Below are 20,470 nucleotides of genomic sequence, written 5' to 3'. Positions count from 1 at the left end.
CCATTATGAACCACAGCTAAATTACAGTGTAATCATTGCACTGCAATTAATCAAAACTGTACTAAGCCTAGAACACATTAACCACCGTACAAGATGTACCTTTATGCAATGTGTACTTTTCCAAGAAATTCAGTTTATTTACCACAAGCTCCAACTAATATTTCCAAAACAATTTTTGCTTGAAAAGTGGATGATAATTGTCATGAGAGCTCTTTATTTCCAAGAAATCCTTTATTCAAATCCTTTACTTAAGTGTTTCTGTTGTAGTTTTAAGAAAGACTCTATTGGTAAAAATGAAGGTATTTCTTTTGCTTTTGTACTCACATTGAGGTCTATATGAACATCTTATTAAAACACATTTAACCTTTTTATAGACATATAAATATGGAACTAATTTGATTGTGCTGAGAACAAAAAATAAGTTCTATGAGCAATTGCATACAGTAATAAATGTGTACTGAAAAATAAATAAATAAAAATACAATGCACATATGTGTATTTATATATTATTATGTTTTCAGTCTAAAGATAGAACATGCATTACCTTCTTCACTCAGGATTTAGCTAAAGCAACTTTGGCAGCAATGACAACAAGCTTCCACAAGCTTGGCACGTTCCCTTTGGAAGTTCATTCCATTCTTCTTGGCAGAACTAATCAAGTTTAACCACTTTAGAATGTCAATGCACATCCATTTTCAGGTTTCTCTAGAGATTTTGGATTTAAGGTCCAGGCTCTGACTGACTCCAGAGTTTCCTTGAAGCCACTCCTAAGTTTTCTGAGTAGTATGCTTTGAGCCTTTGGGTTGTATGGTTGGGAATTGTCATCAAACAGTTAAATGTGTAGTTCATCAGAGCAGGGGATTTTGCCTCCTGTGATCATTCAATTGCTTTTTGGAAAAGTCCGCAATCTGTTTTGACTTTTGGTCAGAAATTGCATCCATCTGGCCACTCCAGCATAAAGGCCAGATTGGTGTAATGCTAGAGTAATCATTGCCCTTCTTGAAAGTTTTCTTGTTTCAACAACATGATTCATGATTTTTTGGAGATGCACAATTAAATGTGAACCCTTAAATGAAAATGTTTGCCTTTCTCAGTGACACAATGAACAAATTAACATCAGTCAAGGTATAGAAGAATCAGATGTTTCTCTATTATATAGTAAAAAAAAGAACAGCAGCCCCATTTGTTTTGCTCTATATACGAGCAATCTTAGGAAAACTAAGAAGGGTCTTCAAACTTTCCCTGAGACTGAAAAAGACAGAGTTTTCAAATAACAAGATTCTTAACATTCACATTTCACTTGCGATGATGATAATGTTTGACATTACAATCGAATCAAGCTGTTGAAAAAAAATGATGAAATACAGAATAGAGACTTTACTGGAGCAGTTCACTAACAAAAAAAAAGTACTTTATTGAAATGACTTATGGTCATTGAAACCTGAGGCTCGAGTGAAGACTCTGCAGTGAAACTGATTAAGATTGCTTTTACCACATTATGCTTGAAACTTTTGAAGGTTTTTATTGTTCTTCTGCAAATATAAAATGTGCAGAGAACAGATAATTGGACATTGAGATGTGTATCCCAAAACAACAATCTATCTTTCAGAATACGCCTTTCATCAAACACGAACAATGCAGGTAACGCTGTGTATTTGTCTTTTATTCCGCAAGTACCGTATCCACCTATTTTCACAAAGAAATGATTCTATTAAGACATTTTGATGCCTATATGTTATTTGGTTTAAGTTCAGTATTTGCAGCTTCCACATATATTTATGCAATCCTTGAGTTTGACGGCTCTCAAACATTCATCAAGGCATTCATCATAAATTAAGAATGAAGAAGTGATTATTATCATGAGTTCTTTTCCACAAATATTTTGCAAATCATGCATCAACAGAAATGCGTGAAGTCAATAATGCGAAATGGACAGTCACAAATTTAAATCTATCTGTGTATGTGTTTTTGTGCTTCCATGTGGCACATGAAATAATTTTTAAAAATCAGCATGTTTTTTTTTGCATGTAAATTTCAATATTGTTTAATGCCAACCATAAAATGTCCCTTATGTCATTTATGCAAAATAGAGCACTCCAAGCCACTCCGTTATCTTATAAACCCCATTTGCACAACTAGCCATCACTGACCTCTATATGCACGCACAGACAAAGATTTTTATTTATTTTTTTAATGCCTCTGCACATAGGCACACATACCCTCTGGTTGATTTGAGGTGAAACTGAACATTGTTTTTAAATGCCTCTCAGCTGTAAACACATAAACTCTGCGTGAGCTGATTAATTCTGGCAGAGTGCCAGCGAGGTGCTCTGTAATAATGTAACACAATGTATTACTTGCAGAAAGGTGCACACAGCTGGATTTTTTTTAAAGTTATGTAGGTAGCGATTTTGCCAAACCAGCTGCAGTTACCACAAAATATTCATGCTCAGAAGACCTTGCGTATGCTATACTAAGTTCTAAAAGGAGATTAGATAAGAATAAGGGCTTAATGTGGGGCCATTATTCTTGTGCAGTAGTGTAAGTCAAGTGTGTGTAAGTAACTTTGCTAACCCCTGAGGGAGAAAGTGCATTGCTGCATCAGAGAATTGGGCCTTGTCTGTTTATTGGTTGTTCTCTAACCAGGCATGAGATATTGGCTATGACTCTTACCCGCCCCTAGTCATGGTCACCAGCAGTTAAATGACCAATGCATCCCTTGGAGCCAAATTACCATTGACTGCACTGAAAACCTATGTGACATGCTCTTGAAAAAGATCCAAGCATATGGTTTATCTTAACTGTGATTTGAAGGCAAGGTTGTATGAACTTGTGTTATTTGCTTTTCATACACTTGCTTCTGTTGGTTGGGGTGGAAGATAGAGAAATAATATGTGTATGCAGTGAGCTGCTCAGCTCTTCATGGTGTGTCAACAATCATTCAACATGCACATTTAAATGGTTATGTGGCGTTATGTAAATATTTGACCATTTTTGCTGATTGTGCTCACGTTCTACCTTACTAAAAAGGTCAGTGGCTCAGTTAAATTTAAAACTGCCCTATTACCTGTGTACATTTAAGGCTCTGCACGAAATGCATAATGCTCATAAATATGATGAAGGAGATGACGCTAGGTGTTTTAATTTCTGATTTCTCAAATTGTAAATCTAGGCAAGGGTCCTTATTTATGGATAGAGATTAGAAGTAAGCAGATCTTTGTCTCTGTGTGTGCTTGCATACTCTTTTATGTTTACAAGCAAAATAGTTTTGTGACCTTATTTTAGCTGCTGTGATTTTACCTTCACATTGCATTAGCGGTAGGCTTGAGTGCTTAGTTTAATCTTGTTAGACTTTTAGGGATAGCAAGACAGCAATCAATGTAAAACTGTTCTTCTATTCATCATTGTTTGAAGACTGTTTAATTTGACAACAAATTCTCCAATGAAGATATTTTCTTATTGTTCAAAAACATATTTGGTAGAAAAAAACCAAAACTTATATCTGAAAACGTAGACTAATGAAAAGGAAAAAAAATCATTTAGCACCTCAGCAGGCAGTGGTAGTATCACAACATGAGGTCAGTAATTTGATTTAACCATGCACATGTGTGATTTTAGACATCCAGATAAAAGAGGATCCAGAGACATATCAGACAATGCCACAGTGCAGACAAACACATGCTGTCCTCCTTAGATAGCTGAATTAGCTCCATGTTGATGTACCACCACCACCAGCAGATCCTTTTCCTCTGTTCTTCTAATTTTCTTGGCTGTAATCAAATATCTGCTATCCGGAATTCTACTTTCTATTTATTTATTTGCACTCTATCAGTTCTTCCCCTCATGGGGTAGTTTGGGAAGAAAAAAATCAAAGAAAAAAAACCACACCGGAATGTTCTATATTTGCTCTCTGCAGGATATAACTCCTGTGGTATTGAAGTAAAAATTCTATATCACTAGACCTCTCTCTTGGAAATAATGCCATCTCAATAGGGGTAAATCCAAGGAAACGTCTGGGGATGGTGCCAGCTGGGGATAAAGCAGCAAATATGGAGACTGTTCCGGGAAAACTGGGGCATCCAGTTTCTCAAGCTAAAACTGCACTTCTTGGTATTCAGACCTCTGACTTATCTATTATGTTAAGAGCTCCACTGGCAGCTTTGATAAGCCTTAATTGGGCAACTTTTACAAATGACAATAGCTGCACTACTCCCTCATTATTAAATTAACGCACCCTAATGTAATAATAATGTAACTGAGACTGAACAATTTTTGCCATTCAAACTTCAAACGTGCAAATGCATTAATATTCCTAATCATGCTTTTTTTGTTTCAATCTAAAGGGGAGGAGGCGCTGACTATGTATCTGGCCAAAAACAAGCTCGAGAGGAAGCTTGCCAACACGACTCAAAATGTGGAAGCCCTTCATCAGCTGGCCTCATCCTACTTCATTGACCGTGACGGCACGATGCGAAAGCTGCATGAGATCCAGATTTCCACCAACGCCATCAAGGTCAGTGGATTTTAAACATAAACATACTAACACATATCCATTTGCATCTGACAATAGTGTTGTCCTAGATGTGATAATTGGTACTTTTGCTATGAGGGGTTTTACTGTATTTGAAGTACATTACAGTGAGTAATATTCTCAGTTATTACACATGAGTTAGACAGCTTGATGTAGAAAATGTACATAAGCATTATATAGCTTTTATTAATCCTGATGCTTTAGCTGAAAAAAGCAGAGTGTTTTTCTTTGAGTTTTAAATTGGGTGGATAAAGAAAAGACAAGAGACAAAACTGTTGGTCTTAGTGCGGGTCTTCCAGAACCGTTGCTATCATAATTTGCACATAGTGACAAGAGGGAACAAAGGTTAGAGCAACATGTCTTTCAATTTCTACATCATCAGCAGTAATGTCTGGTGTCAGACTGTTCTCCATAAAATGTCCTTTTGCTATTGAAAATGACCTGTCAGAAAGACATAAACATTGTGTTCAGTTCTCAACATAAACCACATGCTCTGAGGATCATATTAACACCTTACTCACACCTCCACCAGCGACAGATGGTGTGTGACAAAGATAATTCAAACAGAAAAACAGACACAGAGATTAAGTGTATTTCATTAGACAGCAGTAAGTTGTACAGACAATCCAGTTTCATAAAAGGTACATGCTATGTTAATATACATCACCAGAGCTATATTATTTTACCATAGCAGGTATTACGAAAATCAACTTGCAGACGGGGCTAAGGATTACAAATTGGAGCATTTGGATAAAACATACGTACATTTACATGCAAGAGACTTGACAGCAAACTACTGAGGTTATACCTCGTGTAAAAATATTCATAAAATGTCAGAATTAAACTTTAAGTTTAATCAAACATGTGCCCACTACATAAAGAAATGGCATTATAAAAGCAAAAAAACACAAGTGTATAAGCTTTAAGAAACTAAAAAGAAAACACCCCATCCATGTGGTTTTACTGTTTAATATAATCTCTTCTTTCCATTTTGAGAAATATATTGCTGAAAATAAATAGATTATAGAAGTATAGTGTAGAAATACAATTTAAAAAAGTGTTTGGTTTGGCATTGCTTGGCCCCTTCAGTCATCCACTGACTGATTTGTCAAACAAGACTGAGTAGATGAGGCTGAGGACATAAACTGTAATATAGCGTTGAGATTCAGCAAAAACCAAATTGGCCAGAGTTTGGGCAAATTCTTTCCTTGTGACAATGTATCACTAATTAACCCAAGTGGTCAGGCTCGCTTTACGCAATCAGTTTGGATCAGTATAGGTTTTTGTGCAGCATGAAATTGAAACAAACTGACCATAATTGATCACTATTTGTGGTAGACTCCAACCATAGACTGTGGAGAAAAAAAAAAAAAAGATGGATCCAATTGGACGTTACTCATTGGCTTTTAGACCAATGTTTTAAAGCCTTGGATATTGTACTATGGTGGGTTTTCTCAGCCAGAAGTGATGTTCAAAGTAGGTATCTAAGTGAAAGGGTTCTATGGTTGTTCACTGGATAGTGGCCACAGCACTGATCTGTCCCTCACAGTGGCTATGTCATTAATAACGCTTAACTTTATGCAGTAACATAATTTCAATTGGTGCTACATAAAATATTCCTTCTTAAGTTCTCCAGGAAATTTCTTATGAAGACCAAAGCCATCTTTTTGTAACAGGCTGTAAATAGGTTTATTTCTGCTGTAAAGTTGGTCATTTTACTATGAGTGTCTCTTCAGCTCACTTTTGAAGCCAGTCAAGGAGCTTAATTTTAATGGTACTTTCACCCATCCTAAATTCTTTTTTTTCTTTTTTTTTGGATCGAAGTAAGAGGAATGATGGTTACATCGGTACAGTAGAGAACACAGTAATTTGAGTGATTTGTTCGCATTAGCCTTGGATACATGTGTACTTGGGAATCAACACCGCAGGTGACTCCGCTACCTTGGCAGCTGATCCAATTGCAATTAGCAATTCCTTTTTTAATGATATGTTAGACAAGTAATTAATTATAGTTTTTAAATAACTTGTACAGCACAACAATAATGTATTCCATAAGGCTTTACATCTTCTGAGGACACTTTTGGCTACATACCAATTTCGAAGTGGAGTTGCAAAAAAACTAGCTGAATTAACAAGAATTAACAAGATACTTCCTCACGTCGTTTCTAACTGCGAACCAGGCCCATTAAAAAAACATTAATGATTAGCATGATAGTACTTTTATACCCTTAGATAAACAATGATGCATAGGGACTAGAGATGACATCCCTTGTCTTTTATGCTCTTGCTCATATACACCAATTTTCAAGGCAGTACATACATTGTAAATACAAAAATTGATGAATAAATGATTAAGAATAAGGTAAAAGTGAACGTGCATAACTGCTTGTGGGATGTGTTGTTCTGTTAGGATGTCAACTTGATCACCAAGCCTGTTTCAGCACATGTTCATTTGGTTTCTTGCACATAATTGAGTATCTGTCCTCTTCTTCTTTTTTTTTAACATTTGTTGTCTGATGATAATATGTAGACGTGTTGTTTTGTCACGAGGAAATCACAGCTGTGCTCTGAGTATATTATTGAAAACATTTGTCTTTATAAATGTAACAAAAACTAATATAGTCAACAGCACACAAGGGTCTGGAATTGACAATTAGACAGTGACACTGTAAAGTTGCTGAATACGCTTTATTTCCTCTGTTTAGGGGAAAAAAGATGGGAAAGAAGCACAAGCACAAATAACGAGGCCACGGTACCAGTTAACTGTTGTGTTTATAGTGGAAGTAAGAAATGCCTCACCTGACTATGCGGCAGAATTGTGTTATCTGCTCACAGTCAAATGTCACATACTCTGAGTGAGTTAGGTGTTAATTTCAAGCCCTGCTGATCATATTTATTTAGACTCTGGTTTTCCATGTGTCTGCAATCACACAGTTCGTAGCAGAAAAACATTTTTTTGCACATGTGCGAACATGCTGCACTGCGGAGATATTGGAATGTCTCTGAATTATATGGACTTCTGTTCTGCAACAGTGCATCAGTTTTTTTTTCTATTCAAAACTAAAACTTAATAAACAAGAACAACATCTGCCGTGCAGATCATTTTTTTTGTTGCTAAATCCTCACTTGAAAATATATTAACTAGGCCATGTAGCAATGGTTTATTTTGTGTGAACACAAAATGTCCCTTATATATTAAGCTCATAAAGAATAATAAATAGATAAATAAATGAAAAGATTACAATCATGTTAATGAATGTAAAAAAAAAAAACATGTATAAAAAGCATTGGCTTTTATGAGTTTAACATTATTTGATGCAGTTGATATTGGGTGCAACATAGACGAAAGACAATTATTGTTAACACTATGCATTTAAAGTCATTCTAAGGTGAATATGACAGCAAAGCCAGTAAAGTCTGATGTAGTGTTGTGACGTTCGCGAACGAGCCGGTTCTTTTGAACGGCTCTTTGATATGAACGAAGGGAGCCGAGTCGCGGCGGCGCGGGAGCCGTTCTATTTCTCGTTCTTTTTTTTTTTTTTTCTTTTTCTTACTCATGCGTGTTTCACGCAGCTCCCAGGGGACATATAGTTGCGGATTCCCCCCACATAGGACAACTACGAGTAGGGGGAGTAGGGCGCAGGCAGCTTGCACGTGCCCTTCACATGAGCAGTGAGTGTCTGAGTGAGCACTGACACTTCTGTATGGGGGAGGCCTTCGTGGCGCGAAAATAAGCGGCGCCACGCCGACACACGCACACATAGAACGTGAGGGAAAAGTAATATAGGGTAACCGTGGGTACGAGCGGACGTGGAGGAAATTGATTATAAGCCTAAAATACTTAAAAAAAAAAAAAAAGAGCCAAACGAGCCAGTTTTTAGAACGGCTCTTTGAAAGGAACGAGCCATAAAGAGCCGGATCCCCCAAAAGAGCCATAAATCCCATCTCTAGTCTGATGTGAGACAAAGATTAACATGTGTTATCAGAAATAATAATTTCTGACTGTTGTTGGTTGTTTTGTCTCATTTTTTGAATCTGAAGATACTCCAGCTAAACAGCCAACTTTTACACAGCAGATTAACATGAATGCAGCATTCTGGAGACAACATGGAGATGCGCACACACAATCAGAGATCCATAAAAACTAGGTTTAGCTAATTCTCCTCTATATGTAAGTAACCATTATCACAATCAACTGCATTGCACAAATGCTTTCATCCTCGAGCACATGAACTCATTAAAATAGTTTTGGGCGAAAAATGCATAAATAAAATGTCCGATTTTCTTCATTTTTGTCTGAAGTAATTACAGCTATTTACTGTTAAAGGATGTTTTAGTTCACTTTGCATTTCTCTGTAACGCACTATTTGCCGGTATGACTGAATCTTTTTGCTGGATTATGTTTCTTCCGTTATAAACAATTTCAACTTGAAAATAATGTTGAAGTTGTGCTGAGATTCTTCATAACGTTCAAACTCGCACACAGCTGCTGCCTTGCACCTGTGCTCGTACACCTGCACAGGAATTACCAGTGCATTTTTTTTCTATATTCCAACAAAGCTCCACAACCCTGTCTTCAGTCAGGGAGCACCTTCCCAGCTTTTTGTTGTTGTGAGCGACAAGTGGATTAAGCGGCTTTGACAGATGAGACTTCAGGTAGCAGGAAGTCAAGCATGACAAAATTAAGCAGACCTGACAGTGACTGCTGCTGAGTCAGTTTCTCGGGAAAGCAACATAAAGGGTGTTGAGAGGAGAGAGCTTCCATGCAGCAGAGGCGTAGATATACATCACTGCAAAGCTGAATGGACTCCATGTCCACTTATCAAAACTGATGGACCAAGAGCATATGTGAAGTCAGGCTTTAAGCTAAGTCAAGGGAATAGATTGGTGAAATTAACTAGTGGCACGCAAGGCAACTTTTTTCTTACCGATTACTTCCTCTGAGTGCTGATAATGAGTTCTCTAAAACACATAAGTCTCTTGATTTTTTTTTAAAGACGATGAGATGAGAGAACATTAAGACATCCATGCCAAGGGAAACAAACATCAGTGTGTATGCAAAGGACATAAAGTGAGTCGTGTATAATAGTGATGGCTGCACACTTAGGGCAGTGCACCAGAAACATGCAAGGGTACACCTCTTAAGCTTTGATACCCATTATGATGTCCCACTTTACATGGGTTCTCACTTTTGAACATGATGTGCTGTCTGTGTGTAATAATGCAGCAGCCAACTATCCCACATGGACTCTATAATCTCCAGGTGCAGTTTTGGTTATTGTTTTTAAGGAAAAAGGATGATCAACTAAATCAATGATTGCCAAAATCAAAGGCACCCATAGAGTTGTCCATTATCTCATTGTTTTATGAACACAATTTGCAATATCACACCAAATCTGTAGCCATTTGTAAACCAGCTGGAAGCTTAAACAAATGTGATGTGAACATTTGAGAACCCCAATGCACTTTGAGTGAGACTGTTTTGCAGGTTAAGTAGAGGACATGCATTGTCCATCATTGTTTCTAGGATGCAAAGGATTGCAAGTTTCTGGCCACCAGGATGTTTACTCAAATGAACTCAATCCAGTCAACAAAAAGTAAACTAAAATTGTGTGTGTGCTTCTGAGGGTGTGTATGCGTGTGCATGCGTGTGTGAATTGGCACAATATAAATACAGCTGAACTGGTCAGGCGCCAGTGTAATTTGGAAAGGGGATGTGGAAAAGTGATTAATAGTTGGGGAATATCATCAGAGGATGGTATTGCAGCAGCTTTCACTAATTTCCAACCATATTAGCTCTCATTTAATTTAGAAGCAGCAGTTTTCTGAGAGACCATTTGTAGAAAAGGGGTCATGTTCTCTGCAAAGAAACCCGTTTCTAAAATTTTTCAGTATACTCTATTTTGCCTGTTCCATGTTCATAGAAGTGGTGGAAGAGTTTTTCAGGATACAAAGACGTATTTATACATTAGTGCAGAAATATCTTTAAAATCACCAACATCGTACTTTCGTAAAAACAACACACTTAAATACATTTGACATTTGATTATATTTTATTGCTCATGATGGTATTTACCAATACTCAAATACGTTTCTGCATGCTTGTCAAATATTTTATGACCAAAAATCATCTCGGGCTAGACTACATTATTTTATGTCTCGACTACAGATAAAGGCTGTATTAATTCCAGCTCTCCAGTCACGTTGGCAGCAGACAGGCAATGATCATAATGTGCAGAGGAGGCAGAGTCCATTAGAAAGTACGGATCTATAAAACACAGAGAACAAGGGCTGTGCTCCTCCACTATTGATTCAGTATGACTGTGAGACCTGCTTTGGAGTGCAAACTTGCAATTGGCACAAACACATGTGTCAATACAACAGAAATATTTCAGACATTTCCCGTCTGCAGTAAGCAAGTTTAAAGTCAGATCGGGTAAATAAAAATAAAAAAAATGTGATGCACAGGAAACTTTGACCTTTGAGGAATTCATTACTTTGTTAATTTTGCTCAAGTGAAGCCAGATTGTTCTTTACATTTAAATCACATGCATCAAATGTTTGAAATTACATTTACCACTGCAATAATAATGCTAATGATAATAACAGTAAGAGAGAAATAGAGAGAAGAGTTTTTTCTCTTTCATCCTCCAAGTATCAAAGAAAGAGATTCTTTTTTTTTTTACTATGACAAAGCATGCCAGGAATTAATACAAATGTATGCAGATAACTTATTGCAAACCCACTAGTGCAATCAATAAAATAGCTGAATATTATATATTTGTGGTACTACATGGAAATATGCATGTTTTCCTTCATCGCATAGTTTTAAAGTAATGATGATTACAAGCCTGAGGCAAGTGCCAGGTATAGAAATGAGCAATTGTGTAATATCTAGGAGGACCATCGGGCTCATTATCAGCTCACAGTTCAAAAGCCAGCATCTGAGATTATAATTATCTCCAAACTGTTGAGCAGCTTTATTCCTGTATTCAGTCAAACTGGGAAAATATTTTGCAGTATCCCTCTGTTTAAACATTCATTGTCTCCACATTCTTTTCAATTAGAAATATGGAATGACTTGAAAATCATTGCATACATTTTTGTTTCCATTTCAGAGAATTCTCATTTGCAGAAAATAGCATGTATGTGCAAATATGTGCTGTATATCCAACTTTTGGACAATAAATGCCAAGACAGTGTTGTGCTGTTTTGCTTATTGTATTTTGAAAATTCTAAATTTGTGAATCCACCAGATTTTTAATCACCGGGCAAGTAACAAAAGCAAAAACAGCACAAGGAAAGCAAAATACAGCTCAGCCACCTCATTTGTCTTGCACAATGGTGGCTGAGCTGTCTTGTTTAACAATAGACCTAAAACAATTAATTTGATCCTCAAGAGAAGAGAGGCTCTAATTCAAGAATAGATGCATATCGTGAAGATGTCAGTGACATGTTGGATGCTGTCTCCTCTCTTTGACAAAATGTCCCAAATGAGTTTAATTAGAATAGAATATATATAATTTATTTGCACGATGTATATTTGTGAGATATACACTTAAAAAAATGCAAGTAAAGTCAAGAATGAATAGTCACCAAATAAACTTTGTGATTTAAAACAAAGATGTCATAAAATGTATTCAAAAAAAGTAGCTCAAGATGAAATGTAAGCCAAGAATAATATTTTGCAAGCTTTATTTGATTAACTTTGTCATTATCAGACTACTAATGAGGCGGCAGACCAGTATGTGAACATCAGGACAGCCAGCAGGGTATATCATAATCAGTCTTTGATGGCATCAGACATCTGTGTGGCTCTAATACAAAGCTTCGTCATTATAAATCCAATGGCTTTTTTTTTCTTTTTCTTCAAAGAGAAATACAAACAATTGTTTTGATTGTTGTTGGACTCCTACGGGTTAAACATGCTGTGCACGCTGCAAAAGATTTACTACAGAAAACACATTATAGACCATTATGAAAATTATATGAAATTCATTACTTAGGAGCAATTATTCTTGAGAAAAAATATATAAAAGTAATCAATAAAAGACTGAAGATTGATTAAAATTAAATATAGCATGTGCTTTGAACAACAGGAGGCTGTCTTCTAAATCATCCGTCTTCTATGCAGAATACATTCAACTGTTTTCCACTTAATTGACTCGTGATTCACTATGTGCACATTGCAACAAGTCCTCAATCAAAACAATTTTATGCTTTGTTTGTTCATAGCTTTTAATACAACCTATAACCCCGTCTTTTAAAGTATTGCCCCTGCAACCAGCAGGAGGGAAATACAACTCACAACTCAGTCTAAAATTTGATATATGATCAAACGGAGAAAAGAGGCTTCAGCTACAAATAAAACATTTATGATCTGTTGATCATTTGGCTCATTTACTAAATAAAACAATTACTCAGTCCTGCAGATAAATAATTTAGATAAAACAATGGTGGAAGGAAACTTTGAACATTACTATTATTCATTTATTTAAAATTCGTACCTGATATCATTCCTCTAAATAGCAGATCAAATATCAAATTAACCCACCGGTGCTGTGCATACCTGTCCGGTAATGAAAGGGGAGCAGTTCACACTCATGCTGTGTTAAAAGTCTGTCAGTCAAGTGTGTCACATGGTACAACTGTTAGATCAATGCATCTATGTCTCAAATAGTTTCAGAAAAGCACCATTTGGGTAATTCACTCTTGACATCGACACATTCAGTTGCCAGTTGTCACCAGGTAAATGGATCACAATGCATGTGTGAAGGGGTTTAAATGTAAGAAAAATACAAACGGAACTAAGATAGGTGATCTGAAATCAACCATAGCAGTCTAATTTGCCTGTATAAAAGGGAAAATATGCTCACTTATGTTTGTATATGGCAGCATACAAACTTACATATATACATTAAAACAAACAAATAAGAAGCTGTCAATCCGGCCTGGGGTTGCTGTTTATTGAGATTGTAAAGTGTGGGGGATGGGTAGGATTTCTGTTTTTTTAATCTCCATGATTGTGGTGCAGCTCTTCCATATAAACAAGGAAAAGAAAAGAAAAATATCACGATCCATGAGTGCTGATTCACTAGTCATGTTTAAGTTGTAATTCAGTTCTTAAGCAGACTACAGTCTGTATGTTGGCAGTTGCAGTAAGTCTGCACATCCATAAATTAAGAATGATTAGGTATATACAGTTGGTAGTACTGACTGATGATGTTTATATAAATAACAGCTTTTGCCCTGCTGTGAACAATATACTTTTCTGATGGAAAAAAAATAAAGACATATGGTTGTTGTCTTCATGTGGCTGAACTTCAAGCTTCAAGCTAGGACTCCAGTTGGAGTGGGTCATGGAGGAATGAAAATATGATAGTCAATGGAGTGTTGTAATGGAAAGAAAATGCCAATTTTACGACTGAGTGTCTTCCACAGGAATGTGTGTTTATGCAGGAAGAACTGTGATGAGGAATTAACTTTGTGATGTGTGCGTGTGCATTAAGAGTATGTGTATGCTATCATGATCTTATGAGCGTGCGTGTGACTGTGCAGCTGACTGTGTAGACTGTATTCATTCATGCGTGATGTGTGTAAGTAGGTGTGGATTCCCACTGGGGGTGTGTGCTTACTGCATCCGTCACAAGGTCACCTATTCATACAGTTACTCTGGGCAGATTTACACCACCAGTCAATATGCATATTTCCTGATGATGCTGCAGTGCTGTAGGTGGTGGTAGTGTGCCAACCACAGCCAAACGAAACGATCCTATCTCTCATTTCACGATCCAGTTATGTGAGTCTCATGTCAGGTGTGAAATCTAACATGTATACAATATGACCCAGATATCTGTAGATGGCAAAAGCAAAGTTTGGAGCAGTTTACATCTAATTTCCATTTGCCAGAAGCAAGCATGACAGATTCAAGCATTGCTTTAGTGACAACACTTAAGGCTGCTACAGTTATAATTAGAAAGTTGATTATTTTATCACTATCACTAAAAGGTTTTTCTTTCTTTTTTGCAAGAACGTTATAAAGAGAAATGTAGAATTCAGTTGCCCCGTTCACCCAGTGTGACTTGTGGGAACCCTGTAGGCGCACATCCAATGAACTAGGCAAAAGAAAATGTCCTCAGAGAGCCTCCACTGACAGGGTTGGAGAATTACTAAGGAGCAAGTCTCTTCATTTCTGGGTAGCCATAAATAGCAAGTCATTAAGAAAATTGCAGATGATGGGCAGATTAGGAGGGCTCAGCAGAGGAGATGTGTAATGAAGACAGTTGAACCTTACAGTATTCCTCCAAGTACCATACATCTTATTGCCTTCATCCCTTGTTTTCCTTACCTCACACAGCCTCAAACCAGCTTTTAATTCTCCTTGGTCTTTCAAGTATAAATGCAACTTAGACACATATTATAATGTGGTTTGGTTTCAAAGAGTATTCTCTTCTAAGTATAGTTTGAAAAACAGAAGTGAGAACACGCTACTCCCAAGACTATTTCAAGGAATTATAGAAATAATGGGTTCTCCGTATGCTGTTATAATTTTAATGAACTTAGTAAAACATTTTTTTTTTTTTTTATTGCACAATGAAACAGTCGGTTCACATTCAAGGCTGATATATAATGCATATACTTATATATATATATATATATATATATATATATATATATATATATATATATATATATATATATATATATATATATATATATATATATATATACTCTCATATTACCCTCCATCTGATTCTTTGTGTCATGAGCTGACCTTTGATTCCCATTTTGAATGCAAGAGTTTACCTCTCTGTGTTTAATAACTCATAAATCCTAAAGAGAGTTTTAATTGGTGCTTTCTGAAGGTAGGTGTATTGGAAAGGTCAGCTAGAGAGCTGAAGTCAAAGCCCTATGTGGTGAAACACATAAACATCGTGGCATTGATTGTAGAATAAATAGGGTGCACGATATGTTGTTTGTTGGGTACCTAATTAGAGCAGGTCAGCTTGGTCAATTCCAGTCAAAATAAAAGGAGAGAGATCCTGGGCTAATTTCCCGGTATTTAGCTTGAGTTAAAAATGTTTGGCTGCCTTACATAGGCAATATGAATTTATTGGCAATGACAAGCTCATATGGGATTCATATTTATATGAAAAGAATGAAGAAATATAATTGACTCTCTCTGACACACACACACACACACACACACAGTGCCCACACATACTCCTACAGCAGCTGCAATATATCTATGTTCCCAGAATGAATATTGTATTTTTTGTTTTTTAAAAGAATGGAGTTTGCATAAACAGGCAAACTTAGGTTTCTAACATTCGGGGCTTGGGGAATAGCATGTGTGCACATTTGGTTGCCAACAGAAAATACAGAAACACAAGAAACTTAGGATCTCATGTGCATCATCTCTTATTTACTTGGGTAGGTGATTTTTTTATGGCAGATGACAATTAAAGAGAATGTTCCAGAACCATGATTTTTGACTGTGCTGTGTGATATATTCTAGGCCTGGTGGGATTCCACTGTTGTGTTCTGCTTAATAATCCAAATCCTCTAAATCCCCCTTGGCCCACTTCAGTCCTTTGATTGCTCCTTTTATTTTTACAACATTAAACTCCATTTTTATAATCTGGTGCGCTGAACTCTTATTAAGTATGCTGGAGAGAAGGAAACGTCAAGCACTGCACACAGTTCTCCTAAGGTCATTCAGATTACAAGGGTCTGTTTAATCCGTAAAGCTGGGTATGTCTGCTCTTAAATCGGAAAAGCAGTTCTTGGAGGAAAAAAACTTTGTGGTAAACAGGTTCTGGCAAGGAGAATTCAGGTTAATACATATTATTTGCGTGTAACTAGTGTGCATAAGATTGCTCATGCAATCACAGCACTTGCCACTCGTTGGGAATTCACGAGTGACAAAGGATAGCTAATGACTTTGCTCAGTCAACATGGATCATGCCATATAACCTTCTGAAGACTGTAATTCATGCAGTGATAAGCCAAACTGAAGAGCACTTTCAACAGCTATCAAGATAGAAGAGTGTGACTGATAGCACTTGCAAGTCCATTAAGTTAATTTCAAAGTCTTACAGTAAGTTGATGTTTTAGAAATTGTTGATCAGGTAGATCGTTGATTGTTTCAAAAGACATGAATTCAATGAAGTGCAAGTTGAAACTCCACGTGTAGTAGATCAAAGTTAAGTTTGAGCAATCAGAATGACCTGGTTTATAGATCAAAATTTCAAATTACAAAACACATTGACAAACAAATGATAAAAACAAAAAAAGCTTTTTGTTCCTGTCATCAATTATGTTAAGAAGTTTCATTGTAGTTTTATTTTTGAGGAAACACGTTATGTATACACATGACCAAGGTTTTATTATTCATGCATGAAAAACAAAAACATGCAGGTTCAAATAGCACTTTATAAGCCAATTATTGGGGACTTTAAAATATGTTGTTTGTGTGTGTAAATCATCCCCTTGTAGTTAAGTGGGAATACTTTGTGTTGCATTTAAGTGACATCTGAGTTTGCCTTTGCAGTACTTATCCATTTTCCAGAAAAAAATAAATGATTGTAACAATCTTTTAAGATTGTTACTGTTCAGTTTTAATATTCACAGGGAAAAAACAAAAAGATGATATATTTAATCTTATTCTTGCCCTTTATGTATCCCCTGAGTGTATCCACTCCTACGGGCTTAGCAGAAGCTTTGCCTCCTCTTAACTTTCTGAAATGAAACTATAAAACAGCTGGGTAACATCTTTCTGTTTCTATAAATTTTGTTTTCTACACATGCATCTGTTTATAGTTGTTTTACCAGAAAGACTGCTGGAAATAAAATGTTTAGAATAGCCAGAAACCTTACACTTGCTTTTGGACACTTCTCATGACATTTCTAATAAACATCTCCCATATAACTCCACATACATTTCTGTAAAAAAAAAACAAAAAAAACTGCCTTTTCAGTGAAGAGATGTATGTGTGCAATATAAATTAATAATATCACAAACAGCTTCAGCAGGTAACACAGGTAAACTCTTATGGTAGACAACGTGGACACTAACTCACAGCCAAGAGTTCAAAAGTCTGCAGTGTAATCTTCAGATGTTGGAATTATTACTATGTCTTGGTCACACAAATAATATGGCTGTCTTAATATCCCCACTGCTTACTTATCAGGGCTCCATGTATGTCCATTCTATCTGCCAATGATCTTGTATTTCCTATGATGTTCATAGAAAAAACTATTGAAACTTCCTCCTCATTTCTCTCCTTTGTTCTTGCTCTGCATCCTTGACATCTTCTCTCCAGTTCAACTGGATTTTGGGTCTTATTCCAGGCATTTGGAGGCTCAATCAGCAACTCTCAGATGCAAATACTCTCCGGTTGGCAGGATTACACATCATAAAAAATATAAAAAAAATATATATAACAAATTTAACTGCAGAAATCATTCCAGCAGCACAGCATCCAAACCAGTATAGAAAAATGTGTCAGAAATCAGTCTTTTCACAAAAAAACTTATCATTAATCTCATAATCTTAACAACTAGTGTTGCCATAGTGGAACATTTTGATTTTAGTTCTACAAAACAGTAATAGATAAATTAATCAGCAACCTATGTGTTTTTGATAGATGTAGCACGTGAATAGGAATCAACAATACATTACATTGAAATGAATGTACAACATGAACTGTGTATAGTTTTTGCAAAAAAAAAATCTATAGCAGGGAAGAACATCTCTGACAATCCATATTATTATAATATTTTCTTTCATTAAAGTATATGTGTTTTAAGTTCTCCTATCCATCAGCAAATCCTGAAACATATTGATTAACAGCTCTTCAGCCTCAGATTAGTTCAGTTCACTGCACTGTATTCAGACATGCCTTAACACTAAAAGTAATTAAGAAATGCATGCAACTATTTTATCACAGCTCTGTCATCAGCAGGAAGATAATTCAAATGTTGTGGAAAGATTTATTGAAGAGCATATTGATTGGATAGAATGATTATATAGTTCTCCTGGAAAGTCTGGCCCTATCTGTCAATTGCACCACCTCAACTCCTCCTGCCGCCCTCCCCCAGTTTGCCTGATGCCAAGGGCAAGATATACATCTGTCTAATTTCTTGCTTGTCAGCCTACCATCTGGTACAGTATCAGCATTAAAGACAGGGGAAAAAAATGCCATCTCGCTTCAGTCTCTTCCCCTCTCTCTCTACCCCTTTAAACTCAGACACACTCACAAACTGCTAAAAGTCTGTAGATGAGGAGACATTTTTCAGCGCCACAATTCAGCCAACAGCACTCTTTATTACTTAAAAGTTTAAAATGTACAAGTGAATTTTTTATGTTTTCATGAATGTAAAGAGTTGCTTTTAATGTGAATGTGATGTCCTGTTCAAAGCTTAAAAATATGTTATATACATTGCCGTTCTAATTGGGTAATGTAATTTATACTTATTCTTCAAAGAGTGCCTTTCTATCTCTCCCCCACCGTTTCTGAAATGTCCCCTTTTTATCTAAAGCGGTTATAATGACTACCTTCATCACCTACACGTGAAAGGGCTCATAGTTACAAAGCCGCACAAAGTGATTGTCAGCCTTTACAGATGAGGAATGTAAAGCGTCCTTCTGAGTTTCCATTCTGCTTTTGTAAGATTTTTTTTCACTTTCATTAGTCTTTTCAGTGTAATTTTCAGGCCCAGCAAGGAGTTTTTTTTTTGTTTTTTTTGTGAATAAGCTATGTTAAAATCACCATGTACTTGCTTTCCATCAAATGGCAGACATATAAAGGGTTGTCTGGAGATCATAGTGGAGAACTGTTAGCAGTTATTAGCTAACATTTCAACGTTAAAGTTTTTTTTTTTTTAGTCTTTGTTGTGTTTACACCTTATTTCAACAAAACAATCTGCTATGGAAGACTTCCACGATAAAGTTGTCTCAAATGAAAAATAAAATTGAAAATAATCGGAAAAAAAACATTTCACATCTTAAAGGGGTTGAAATTCATCTCCTTTGTGGCATTATCTCTCATTTGGCATCTTCTTTTCACCTGTAAATTACAATTTGTCATTAATTAACGAGTCTCGGTCCTTCATTTGTTTTCTAGTGCACACCTCAACATTTCATATATGAAGAGTATATATTTTAAGGCAGCTTAATTGCACCATCATTTTTTTTTTTTTTACAGTGTTTGGTGTAGAACCACAGTTATGTTCTCTGTGCTATCGTTCAGAAGAAAATTAGCACATTGTTGAGAGGAAAAAAAAGAATAAATAAAAATTCCCACTGATATTTCTCAAACAATATGCCTGTCTCAAGTGAAACCAACAGAATCCCATTCTTGTAACAACTTGAACATGTCACCAGCTGCTCCCTTAAAAATGCCTTGTGTGAAAGTCTTATTTGAAAATGCAATTAAAATTTCTGTTGAGAATTGACTTGGTATGCTATTGACATCAAAGCTGGTGTAAAAGAAAAAAAGAATAGAGAAAAAAAATCTGTCTAACTGTTGTATTATGTCCTGACAATGTAATAAGCTTAAAATGTTCTAAAAGCATTTTAACAAAAATACCTACCATAAGAATGGAAGGGTGTTGAGGGAAATACACATACCCCGATGGCTAAAACACAGAAATATAGCATGAGTACGTGCTGCCTACTCCTTGCTTGTAATATACCAGCAGACATTTGCACCCACACCCACAGAATCACACTTGTTTCTGTAATGTGACTTTCATTTGAGTCCTAATTCTCTTGCAGGTAACAGAGACACGGACGGGGCCACTGGGGTGCAGTAGCTATGACAATCTGGACTCAGTTAGCTCGATCCTCCTGCAGAGCCCCGAGAGCAAGCTTCATCTGCAAGGTAAACAAATCAACTACATCCGCATGCTTCACCTGAATGTTGGACATCACAG

General features: G+C 36.3%; 1 protein-coding gene across 2 annotated transcripts in view; it reads left to right on the top strand.

Moving 5' to 3' along the window:
• The window catches only part of brinp1 (bone morphogenetic protein/retinoic acid inducible neural-specific 1), a 110,950-nt gene that overhangs the window by 60,258 nt on the left and 30,222 nt on the right, over positions 1-20,470 (top strand). For both annotated transcript variants that reach the window (XM_075455998.1, XM_075455999.1), the window contains exons 4-5: positions 4,344-4,513; positions 20,313-20,418. In XM_075455998.1, coding sequence (XP_075312113.1) covers positions 4,344-4,513; positions 20,313-20,418 — 276 coding nt within the window. The remainder of the gene's footprint in view (positions 1-4,343; positions 4,514-20,312; positions 20,419-20,470) is intronic.

Source organism: Odontesthes bonariensis, chromosome 22 (genome assembly GCF_027942865.1).
Source record: "Odontesthes bonariensis isolate fOdoBon6 chromosome 22, fOdoBon6.hap1, whole genome shotgun sequence".
Taxonomy (NCBI): Eukaryota; Metazoa; Chordata; class Actinopteri; order Atheriniformes; family Atherinopsidae; genus Odontesthes; species Odontesthes bonariensis.
This window is presented reverse-complemented; position numbering and strand designations above follow the sequence as displayed.